At 39.0% G+C, this 13,336-nt stretch overlaps 1 protein-coding gene across 1 annotated transcript; it reads right to left on the minus strand.

Moving 5' to 3' along the window:
- Nucleotides 1-12,733: 12,733 nt before the first annotated feature.
- On the minus strand, nucleotides 12,734-13,108 carry RB195_017058 (uncharacterized protein; the record flags this gene model as incomplete). The annotated part of the gene is made up of 1 exon (XM_064183884.1): nucleotides 12,734-13,108. The coding sequence occupies one exon, from the start codon at nucleotides 13,106-13,108 to the stop codon at nucleotides 12,734-12,736; it is 375 nt and encodes a 124-aa protein (XP_064039765.1).
- Nucleotides 13,109-13,336: the final 228 nt, after the last annotated feature.

Here is a 13,336-nt window from a genome sequence, read left to right on the forward strand (position 1 = left end):
TGTGGAAGAAAGAAAATTAATCCATGGAAGGAAATAAAAGCGAGCCACGAACTACTCAAACGTTCGACCTCCCCCCACTCTAAGGAAAATTCCAGCAAAATACTTCAAATGTCATCAATGTAAAGCCTTAAGGGGCTCAAAACAAAAATTCTCCAAAAATCATCGTCTAAAAATCGTATTTCTTCACATATTAACTGATTTGAGTTCCAGTAGAGCCTCTACAAAAAAAGATGCTGAGTGCAAAGAGCAAAAGTAATAAGAATTTTCCGTAAATTTTTCGTTTTTTGTCAACAAAATTTTTAAATAACGTCTTTTAAGATGAAGTAAAATTCGTAAAATTGCAAAATATGCTGGCTGAACATAGACACCATATGTATGAAATGATTTATGCGCAACGCCTGGTAATACATTGGTCTTTTTAATTCAAATAATGGGGTTGTGGTCAGAATGTACGATGAGTAGACGTCGCGTCGCGTTATCGGAAATTCAGTGGGTGAACAAGAAATCTCAGGATAGTGGAACAGGAAGTAAAAAATAAGCTACCGAGGAGGTCACAGATGAGAAATGGGACGATGAGCAACGATTTTCTGAAAAAAAAACGTGTGGAATGAAATTCTTCACTTGGGTCCGTAGGAACTTTACGTAATGGAGCGAGATTAATTTCCGGATCAGTTCTAAAAAGTCCTGGACTCAACGAAAATGTGAAAAGTTTCTTCTAGAATAATAAGATGCGAACGTGATAGTGCCCCACTTACCATAGGAGCCGTGCTAAAACGTTTTTTTTTTCAAAAAAATGTACAACAGAAAGAATGGAAAAGTGCCAGTCTTGTGGAAATATCCATTTAATTCCTAAGTTAAAGCCCCAAAGGAATTTTAAAAAAGTGATCAGCGGTAGACTGCACCGCGTTGATCCATCCCTTTACGGATACGCGTACGCGTTCGACGCCATTTCAAGATCGTTTGAGGTTTATGAACGCGTTTTCAACTTTTTAAAGAATTACGGGGTCAACCAACATACCAGGCCAGCGTTTCTGTCCGCCCAAACAAGTCTCGTACCAAATCATCCCGGATCCCGGAGAGATGAAAAGCTTGGTTGGCTCAGTGGCGGTTCCGAAACGTCGACAGTGCAGTCGAAGCCGAACCTCTTCTCACCGACTACCGTACTTAATTGTTAGTAATGGAAAATAGTTTTTAAAATACCAGTTTGCGTGGTTGGTGTTCATTCCCAACCAAATGTAATCTAGCTAATAATAAACTGGAATGAACGAAACAGCATGCGTTATTATGAGACACAGCAACGTTGCCCAGTAAAAAAAACATTCTCGAGGACATTTCACTTATAACTTCGTTTGAAAAGAACTCTTTCTGGTTAATTTGAGTGGATAAATTGGTTTTCAGCTGGAAATACTTTGAAACACATACACAAATCTATACACATTTTACCCTACGGAATTAAAGGCATCACCTCACGAATCTGAGGTGGTACGGATTTCAGGTGGAGTATTCGTATACGGGATCGTAGGTTATGGAGAGGGGGTGATTCCGTTCATTTTTTCCTAATTACGGCACGGAAGATACGGCTTCGGGCGTTCCGGCGCGCTACTTTCTACAACGAGTTCGATTGGAGCGCGCCAGCCTTGTGCACGCGCCGCATCTTCCGGGCCGTTTTCACGGCAATCAGGAAGAAATGGACGGAACCACCCACCTACCCGTAATCTACGATCCCGTATACGAATACTCCATCTGAAATCGGTACCACATCGGATTCTTGGGGTGATGCCTTTAAATTTAACAAAATCATGCACAGCGCAATATAATACGGCTCCCTGTACGATCAGTCAAACTCTCGATCTCTGCAGCGGGACCTATTGTTTTCTTTCTGAATTTTCGGAATTTCTGATAAACTATGACAATTAACTATCAGTAATATCGCTTCTTCAAAAAAGAAAAAAAAAACGTGAAGTTGAACACAATGAATTGATCAAGTCCGCCATAAATAGCCAATTTCGACCAGATTACTGTACGAGATGTGGAGATTTGACGTGTACCAACCGTGAAATTTGAACGGAATGAAAGTAAATGATGTTTTTCGGCGAACCTTACGAACGAACCAAGAAATGTTCGGATCAAATTGTCACGTTTAATGTCAATAACTCAAAGAAGAAAAAAAAACAAACAATAACTTAAGGAGTGGCTATACTTGATAAATTTTCAAAGAATGCTCTTCCATCAAAAGAACCCTCGACGGTTGACAGAAGTTTGATTACTTGAGAAAAAAAATAGAATCAAGCTTGTCTGGAAGCTGCTGCCGTCTACCGTATCCCACAGACTCTACACCATCAAACTATCGCCACTTCCGGTTCTAAAGAATCGATGTCAGAAACCGAAAAAAAAATTTTAAAGCCGTCGTAGTGCGACTGTTTGAAATCCCTGGAACGCAAATGGGGAATTTTTCCTACATAGAACTGCACCAAGAGCGTTACATAGAACTGGACCAAAGAATCGCGGAAGACTACGAAAAAAAAATCCGAGAAGACAATCCGATTCCTTTCCTTAAGGTTCATTTTTTGTATGAAACATATGGCTTATCACTGGGGAAAAGCCTGTGACGTTCCGAACAATTTATCACTTTAAAAATTAGTTTAGGGGAAAAAAAGAAAAATTCTCTAGAGGCAGTCAAAAACTTGGTAACGTCCGCGGTACGAATCATTACTTCATTCGTAATGAAACAAATAATTATAATTTAACATGTTGAGAATAATGTTCGACGTTCCCTTAGGGGATATTTTTTTTGCCGTGTGGGACAGTGCCCGACAATGTTGAGGCGTCATAAAAACACTTTCGCCTTCATCAACATCCTAAAAATACTTTTTTTGCTTTCATTGTCTAGGCGAAGAAGTGAAACGATCTACATTTTTAGTTTTAGACATTATTTTTTTCTTAATGATGTTTTTTTTTCTTATCGAATGTTTGATCTCTTCTGTGATCTGTTTTCTCGAACATTATCCACTGATTCAAGACAATAAGTGCGCTGAAAAATACGCGTGGTCCCGGGCGGACACGTGGAAAACCGCTTGGTTGTCAATTTGTCAATGTGCTACTTCACGAATCTGAAGATTTCAGGTGGAGTATTCGGGATATTAGATTATGGAGAGGGGGTGATTCCGTCCATTTCTTCCTAATTGCCGTAAAAAACGGCCTGAAAGATACGGCTTCGAGCGTTCCGGCGCGCTACTTTCCACAGGGAGTTCGACTGGAGCGCGCCAGCCTTGTGCGGCACCGCATCTTCCGGGCCGTTTTTTGCGGCAATCAGGAAGAAGTGGACGGAATCACCCACCTTTCCATAGTCTCCCATCCCGTATACGAATATTCCACGTGAAATCTGCACCACTTCAGATTCATGGGGTGATCCCTTTAAAGCATTGAATAATGATTAATAGCTGTTCGGCTATAATTATCAATGAGGATTATAAATTCTGTTCCATCGTATTATCTTCTTTTATGATGGAATAAACACGAAATTACATAAAATATTGGAGACGGATAGAAATTAATAACAGTAATCATTCACCTCATTAAGATACGGTATTAAATACTGAGATCAACATATGCAGGTTCCAAATCTGCTTACAAATTTTGCTGGCCGAAAGTTGGAGTCCTCGAGAGATTTACAGACGTCTGGAGCTGATGGATGAGATTTGCGAGATTTGGAAGGCTTAAAAAAAACCTGAGGTGATCGAATATTTTTGGAAGTTAAAATCCACAATTTTGTAAGTTTTCAACTTTGAAGGGTGTATATAGAAAGGGTGATATGAGATTTAGCAGAGTCAGTTCCCAGATTATCACTTCGAAACTTTTGTAGTGTGTTATTAGTTTAAAAATAGATTCAAATATTCTTGGAAAAATATTTTCACGCATAAACGTTTAATAATAAGTGGAGTAGAAACCAGGATATGCAGAGGATTTCTTAAAAACCAGCGATTTCTCCAGGATTCCCACCCAATCAGTGAATGATTGCGTTTCAAACTATACGTAAACGAAGAGGATGTGTAGAAATTGGCTCCTGAGACTACGACGCCACACATCCAATTACACATTGCCACTGTAAATATCAAGATTGCATGCACTTAATCGAAAATTCCTGACGAAGACCTGAGAAATGAGCGGTTGACTAAGTGTATCCCTGGAAATTCATATGTGAAGGATTGAAAATGGGCGGAGCGGAGACCTCGATTATTTAGGGAAGCAAGAAACGGACAGATTGCTCAAGCAAACACACCTCTACCGGCAGTTCGCCAGGATTCACACATGATGGACAACACTCCAAGGGAAATGCTCGTAAACATGTAGATCTACGTGGTTGCGATAACACACATACACGGATTTTTCCCTTTTGGAGGCGGTCTAAAACGTGAGAAGCAACAAAAAAAAGCCGGAAGCATATCGGATTCATCAGCATCGTCCTGATGCGAGGCGAAAACAAACAAATTTAAAGCTCGATAAGGTGGATGCGCTGAAGAGGTGGTCCTTTCATAGCAAGTAGCACTATGAATAGTAAAGAAGAACCCTCGGAAACGTTTCTAGAACTTTCTAGTTTTAGAAAAAAATTCTTAAGTGTCCCAGCCTAAATATGTGGTCTAGAGGATTTCAAATTTTAATATTTGAATGAGTTCTTAGTTAAATAAAATATAAGTGATCAGTAAGTAAATAGCCTACTAATTTTTAATGGTATTTTTGTGTGACCCTTACAGATGAGCAAATTGAAGGACTTTCCAGATTCTCTCTTCTTATCTTCAGGATTGCAAATGAAAGTTACTTGTGTGAAATTTTGGTTCTAATCAGTGAATGAATGAATGAATGAATGAATGAATGAATGAATGAATGAATGAATGAATGAATGAATGAATGAATGAATGAATGAATGAATGAATGAATGAATGAATGAATGAATGAATGAATGAATGAATGAATGAATGAATAAAGTAAGAGGAGTGAAAACCGAATTTCGCTGATACTTGCGGATGTCAAAAGGTGATAAGACTAATTCTCTGCAAAATCTTTTTTATAGAAAAAAACGTGTACTTTTTGGAATTATCCAGATGAAGCTAATGTTTCTCTTTTTAAAAAAAGAAAAGAAGTAGTAGAAAAAGAAGTATTTTAACTCGAACACAGCTTGTTACGCTAAAAGTAAAAACACGCACATTTTCCTGTGTCAAAGGTTCCAAAATCATAATATAAGAAAAAAAAAAACGCGAACACAGCTGTTTCTAAGATGGTTCACTTTTCCCCCACACTGTTACACTCAACATTTTAGTGCAACCAAAAAACACGAACATTTCCTGAATCAAATGATCCCAAAATCATAATAAAAGAACAAAAAAACGCAAACACAGCTATTCCGGAGCTGACTCACTCTCCTCCTACACTATCCAGCACCTTTGCTATGCTATTTTTACCTCAAAACTATACTATAACAGATTGAAATCGCAATTCCCAGAGAAATGCACTACTTTTACTAGTTCCCTTGGAAACTACATTAGAAAGTATAGTTTCTTTACGTATAATAACGATTACCATTAAAACGATCACTCAACTTGTTCGTGGATTAAAAAGAAATTTGGAAAAAATGTATTTTTGATTCGCATCAGAGTGTCTGTGATTTTCATCGAAAAAAAAAATGAAAAGATAGATTTTTAAATGAGAAAATGATACTATATAATAATTAGTAATAAAAGGATCCTTTAAATTATATGGTAATCTGTCGTGCGTAACATGCAGCGAAATCTCGGAGCTTTTTTAAGGGAACCCTTAAAAATTTACCTGAAATCGAACACCCTATAAAACTGCAGTTTTTAACCAACTACTCTTCGATTGAATTGTCGTAGCGAGACGAGATGAAGGGAATATTGTTGGCGCCGGCGTGTTTTTCTTTTTAGTGCGTGCCCAACGATGTAGTTGTACTAACAGCGTTCAGACGCGACTAATTGAAGAGGAGATCCAGCCAGACGCAAAGCTTTTGAACCAAAATTAAACGTAGACGTTGATGGATACGAGCGAAATTTCTCGTCGCGACGCCTCAGGCGCAACACTGACGTCACGTAGTTGATCATCGAACCGAAAGAAATTGCAGAATACAAAGATATAAATCTTTGAAGAATGAACGGGACGTAATTGCGGACTTGATCGAAAATCTCGGAACGGATTTATTTTTAAAATCTAAACATTTTCCATGACGTGACCATTAACGCTTACGTGCTTTTTGAAAGCGAAAAATGGGACCTACTCTGAACTGAGAGTTTTTATTAAATGAATAGAATAGGAAGAATTAAATAAATAGAATATTGAAGAAAAAAAAAGTTACCGCCGCGGAACTATGATATGCAACTCAATTTCCCACATTCAAATTAACTCGTCATGATGAGGGAGGAGAAAAAAAGAAAAATGAGAAAGAGTAAATGCATTTAGGAAAAATTTAATTTCAAATGTATATGCCTATACGCATATGACCTACTTTTCCTTAAATTAGCCATGGCTGAGGCTCTGATAACGTCCGCCCTCCGCTAATGTCCATACGTAGAGTTTTGAGATTCAAAAGTAGAAAATCGGTATATATTACTTGTATTACCCACAAAATTGGGCACAATAGTAAATATATGCATCGATTTCATGTCGCAAGAGCGACACTGACCGCGTTTATACTTTGTCGCGCTCATACAAACTGTGTTCGTCGATGATCCTATGTACCTCATTGATGTAGAGAATTAAATAAATAGAATATTAAAGAAAAACGTTAGCGTCGAAGTATGATATGCAACTCAGTTTTCCACACTCATTTTAACTCGTCATGAACGGGAAGGGAGAGAGAGAGAGAAAAAAAAAGAAAAATGAGCACGAGAAAATTTAAGAAATATAGAGAAAATATTGCTACGCATTTCTTGTCAATGGTGAAAAATGGACGGTGAAAAATAGAATGACTTATATTAACTTAGTCTAAGCAAACAACAAGAAAAATTTCAAAATTGCGTGCACCATATTCGAGACGTATGAGACTGACACCTCCGCAATGAAATATGTGCATCGCAACGAATTGCGTTCTTTTTTCGTTTTTTTCGAAGTGTACATATCTTTCTCACAAAATAACGAAGTCACACAGAAACAGGTGCATTGACAACTTACATAGATAAATAATAATAATCATTTTACAATAATTCCTCCACATATTCTATAATTATCTCACCTATCATCTGTAGCTGAACTTGAAAATACGTAGTGCTTTATCGATAGATTTCCGTATCAGTAATCACGTCACTGATTCTTTTTTTATCCTTTTTTCATTCTTTCTTTTTCATAACACACATTTAAAACTATTAAGGAATGAGTTTAGCAGTTTAGCCGGTAGAAGTTGTTAGAAGACATCCTGAGACTAACGCGAAAAAAATCGTGCACGTTAAAGTGGAGTGAAATTAATGTATGAACAAATAAGCTCAGCGTATTGGTTTGAGTTTTTTTTTCTTTTCTTTTTTTTGCCAATATCCTGAGAACAAAAATAGGGGATTCAACTCTTTCCTATTCTCACAGCATCACGTATGCTACCAGTAATAAGAAAACAAAAAGTATAATTCTTTTCCCATTCCTATTCGTCGTTCATCACATTCAATTTGCGCATATGACCGATTTAATATTTCTGTCGACAGTATTATTGCACTTTTTTTTCCAAAAAATTATATTCTATGATATCATATTATCAATTTTTATTTTCTTATTGTTCGAAAAAAAAATTGAGTTTCCAGTACGGTAACAAGTACAGCCACGTATATGGATAATTAAATGAGCATCTAATATAGGGAGACCAACTTTTTCAAGCTCCCATAGGAAATACGCGATAATGCACAAATTGTTTTAGTCAAGTCCTTTGTTGTAATCAGATGCGTGCTGTTCGCAACCTTGGATATTTTAAAAAAAATTGTATTTCCTTTTTTCTTTTTTTCTTTTTTTTTTTGAAGCCACGTAACGGTAGATATACGATAAATGGAATGGAATTGGTGATGGTGGAATTTAACTGCACGAGCACTGGGGGTGTGAGGAGGTAGGGGAAGTATATAGAAGAAAAGTTATTTATTTAATGGACAAAGAACCGAGTTGTACCAAAAAATCGTTCTATGAACAGTTAAAAAGAAAGAGATTTGCGTAGTTAAGTTTTTTTTTCTCCTCTCCCAGTACTGGGAATTTTCCCGTAGAACGTAATTTTTTAACGGTAGATGGCCGAAATGAAATAATGAATTCCAGCGGGATTTAATCACATTCAATCACCAACTTTTATGACGCTATTTATTTACGTTTAACGTCTTAACGTCGTTACATTATCCTAATGAATTTCATTAAACATCTACCGCTCGTAAATTCTACTCGTCATGTGGATCAAATTAAATCTGGAGCGAATTTGGTGACCTATCAGACGAAGCCCGGAAATCCGGAAATCATGAGGGGATCAACGGGAAGGACTTCCCCTTCTCTTAGATTACCATAAGAATTTTTTTCTTCCTAGTAAAATAATTCTAACAAAGGCGGATTTAAAGTTCAGACGAAAAAAAAACACCTATGCAATGAGTTTTCTTTCAAAAAAGTTTATAAGAACGAAAATAGAGCCTGTAGATTCATCGAAAGAAAAAAATTTAGTTCCACTCTTTAAGCCAGAATTCTCCAAGAATTTCCCAGATAAATTATTATTTATTATCAAAGAAATGTCATAATGGAGTCAGAAGAAAGGAGTAATTAATCTCTTTATCATAATTCTTTTTTTCTACACTTTTCTTGCAGAATATTAGAAAAAGATCTTCATCGGCAATAATTCACACAGTTTTTTTTTTTCATAAAAGCACACAACAAACACATAAATGCTGTGAAAAAGGACTGGAGAAGACTTGATCCGATCGCCTGATCGTTTCCAGAAATTTCCCAAACCGAATTGAGATACGTTTTTCTGCTCTTGCATACTTTTGCAACCAAATTGAGTAAGAATCAATTTGTTTTCCTGAACGCGACAAGAATTACTCCATAAAAAGCAAATATGCAATCCAAAATTTTGGATTCTAACTGCTTCAGCATTCAAAGTAGAAGATTTCAAAAATAGAATCTCCAGAAATTGGTCCAGTAAAGAGGTCCTTCATACAATTCACCTAGTTTGCAAAAGCAGCTCTTCCTTAAACTTTTTTCTTCGCAGAAATAATCCGCTTAAACTTTCAAACCCTTTGCTCACCATTTACGCAACTAGCCCACACGTACGACCGGAAAAGGTGGAAAAGTTTCAAAAATGTCAGGATGTAGACGTTGAAACCGTTGCTTATGTTTTTTTATCTCAAGAGTGCGGATTAAGTGACATTTCCATGCCGTGAGAAGAGATAGTTTTTTGGTCCTGAAAAAGAGCTGTACAACAACTTTTTCCTACTTATAAGAGATATGTATACAACACGCTATCACATCCAGAAACAAAGCATTATTCGACTACTGGTAATGCCTGTCCAACAGTTCATTCTTAACAATTCTGTTCAACCCATAGCCGTAGAAAAAATCCCAATCGTCTAGAGAGAAAATTTAGCGCAGAGGAAAAAGAAGAACAGTATAGAACCTCAAAAATTTACCATCATTTCTATCCAAAATGAATGAAAAATTAAATATCACTTCTCCTTACATCTAAAAATTATCTCATTGCATATTTTATTCCTTGGATCTCCCTCACTAGAGGGATCACAGCCGGTTTGTCGCGGGACTACATGGCGAGTCCTCAGGTAGAGGACAGGAGGCTAATCGATGACCAAAAGCGACCTTGTGCCTGCCCACAGACTCGGGTGGATTCAGGGGATGGACTCCTTGTTTCTGCTGAGCCAGGAGTGACTCATAGCATACTTGTATCCCGCACGTCGGTCCGGCCAAAAGTCTGCAATCATTTGACTGGGAGGTGCAAGGGAGGCGGTTTGGAGTCGTCTTCAACAAATAGGCTCTATTTTTTCACTCTGGGGGAGAAACTTTCTCCCTCAGACCTGCGGGACCAGACATTGCAACGTGCCTATGGGTTGTAAAATTTACGCGTGTCAGCGTAATAGAAAAGAGTCTTGAGTCTTCCGGAGGAAAGTCTTTATGGTACGGTAGCACCATAAAGAATCCCTGAGGAACTTTACATCGGGACCCACGGCCTACAATAGAATGAAAAGGGGGAGAGGCTCTCCGAGTTTATCATGACGACTAAGACCATCCATGGGAACTCGCAATTTCAGAAGCCGTCGTCCCTACGTTGGACGTGGGAGTCAACCGGTGGAGGGTATCATACTGAAATTGACCACATCATCATCAGCAAAAGTTTCCCCTGACGGTTGTCGCTGTAGTGCCAAGGTTCTATACGGGATCGGACCATGGCCTCCTCCGGGAAAGACTTTCGTTTATCCGGAGAGAACAGAAAGCCGCGAAGTTCAGAGAGCGAAATCCCAGAACTATCATTAACTGAGACATCGACAAGGAATATGACCGGCTCGTTGAACTCTCTTGTCACTCAAAACTCTTGAGCTGAAACGCCAACGTGGAGCAACACAAGCCGCAGACAACCAAGAACTCACGTCCGGGCTCGCAAGGCTCTGTAGAGAGGCGATAAAGGAAGACTTTAAAGAGAGAAGAGCAGAAGTGCTGGCTAAAGCTAAAGCCCGTTGAGAGCTCGCAAGAGAATCGCAAGACAAAGATGACTGCACTCCGAAACCCGAAGGGAGCAACCATTGCATCAAGCAGGGAAATGGAGAAAATCTAATCTGATCTTTTCAACCATGTCCACTTGGCTCGTCACCATCTGAGGGAAGACAGGCATGTCATTCCAGAGGCTCTCCCGTCTGAAGTACATGTCGGTAAGAAATCGCACGGCACCCCTGAACAACCTTCCACCACTACTCATCAACACCCTGGCGAAACTCTTTCCACGTTATATGTCGGAATGGAAGGTTCCTAAACGGTGGAAGACCAGTAAAACTGTGTTGTTGAAGGGAGATCCACACGAAATCGACAATCGGCACATGAAATCCAATCTGCTGTCAGTCATCTACAAGCTATTTACGAGACAATAGGATTGAAAAAGTCTTGGATGAAGGACAGCTATGCTACACGCAGCGTTTCGAAAATGATTCAGCAAAAATGTGCTAGGAGTGGCCCGCTCCACAGAAAGGAGGGACGGGATTCGAAGTTGTCTCCCACGTCAGCGATCAACGCCGCCGCGTTTGCCGAGAAAAGTAAAATAAGGTGGGCACGTGATATGCTTTAACGAGAACCGTTGGAGCAGAGCCGTGAGCGACCGGGTTTCCCGGAATATTAAGCGCACTGCAGGAAGACCCCCGACCCAATGGTTCATTAAGTCCTTCAAAGAAAATTATGATGTTATTCGTGTCCCACGCGAAAGGAGGAACCACTGGGCGACTCTGGCACGCGATCGGAGCAAAGAATTACTGGCGTCGACCAGTTCGAAGAACAACGGGAGTCAAGGTGACCAATGTATATTTTATTTTATTGTACTGTTTAAAATCAAGTAAGGAGGATTCTAAAAAACAGTGGCGGAACCTATAGTTTACTCAATTTTTTAGTGAACAGATATTATTATGAAATTATGTTGAAATTTTTAAACGAATTTTAAAAAAAATTTTTTTTTTATTTTTTTTTTTAAAATTTTTTTTAAAAGGTTTATTCGAACCTGAATGAGCAACACACACCAACTAAATGCAGATTTTTTTTGTAAAATGAAAATTTGAATACACGTTGAAAAAGTAAAATGGAATGAAGTGAATGGCGCTGGTGAGTCTCTCTAGAGTGCAAGAACGCAACTCGTTCGATTCTTAACTTATAAATTGTAGAGATTTATAAACGATGTATGGATGTTTATGTTCGAGTAGATGTCGTAAGAGGATTCTTTACTTTCTGGAGTAGGAAAACAACGTCGAAAAGGACTGCACCGGGCTTCACTACAATGAGTTAGTTGCCGATTTTTTACAAAATGTTCTGTCTCAAACCATTGTGTTTTCTGTTTTCTTCTTTCTTTTTGGTGCACCATTGGTGAATGTGAATAAATAAATAAATAAATAAATAAATAAATAAATAGGCGGTGCAGTAGCTAAGACTAGTCTATTGACCGCCACGAGGTGAAATGATTAGCTGTGCTTGAAGAGAATGAAGAACCGTGTACAGTACTCAAGAATCGAAAAGTTCACTTAGAACAAATAACGTACATAGATTCGAAAACACTATCCTCACATACTTACTGAGTAAGCTGTTCTATGCACTACAATCCAGGTTAGAATACAATGGCACCTTAAGACAGATCCACTCCTGAAATATTTCCCTGAAAGTAATATGTAGATAAAAGTCGCTCCTGTCCTCTTATTAGAATACCACACGAAATGGTGTGTACTTTTAAGTATATTTTATTTTAACATATACGGTCACGGTTTTTACAGTTTTTACGGTAGATACGGTTTTTTAACTTATACGATCATTTCGACAACTCACATCACTCTTTTTCCTTACATATTTCTTTACAACTTTGTATTTCTTTGCGCCTCTATGCCAGATGAACATTTAGGACGGTTATCTACGTCCCTTGAACGACTGGATCGTGACTTCGTCACTGCATGCTGTCGCGTATCCTTGGCATATCCACTGGAGACGTAATGTCTCGGAAGCACTCGCGAAGAATCCGCCGGCACTCTCCTTACCGTTCCCCCGTTTCCCAGCCCGGGGCCTCAAGATGCCGATGAGCGGCCGAAGCGACATGTGGCCTCTTGGAGAAGGTGTGACCGGCGGCACGTCCGGGTCGCTCCTCTCGGATTGCGACAGCCAACTCACAGTGCTGCCGCCTGCAGACCTTGGAAGTCAACCGTACGGCTGCAGGTGCAACGGCTCCCGCTACAGTATTCTTCCCGAGCCCGGCACGCGGATGACCCATGTGTGGTGACAAGCCGTCAAAAGAGAAAGTCGCTGATGAAGCGACGGAAGCAACTGTTGACGGTAGTGTAGGCGGTGGTCCCTTGCCTAATTGCCCTTCGATGTTGGCAACCGCGTGACGTGGGTGCAGCGTTGTTTTCATTCGTGGAAGAAGATCACTCGAAGTCGACGATGAACCATTTTCATTACAACGATGGCACAACGGAGAAGTGGCTCTCTTCTATGCTTTTGGCTAGGAAACTTCTAGAACCACCTAACATCTATCGTATCCCACGCGAAAAACAAGTGTCCTTGCGTTCAAACGTCAATTTTTTCAAAGTGTAAAAAAAGTAGTCAACCTAATAGCCGAGAATTTAATATTTCTACAATG

The sequence above is a fragment of the Necator americanus genome, chromosome II, assembly GCF_031761385.1.
Source record: "Necator americanus strain Aroian chromosome II, whole genome shotgun sequence".
Classification (NCBI taxonomy): Eukaryota; Metazoa; Nematoda; class Chromadorea; order Rhabditida; family Ancylostomatidae; genus Necator; species Necator americanus.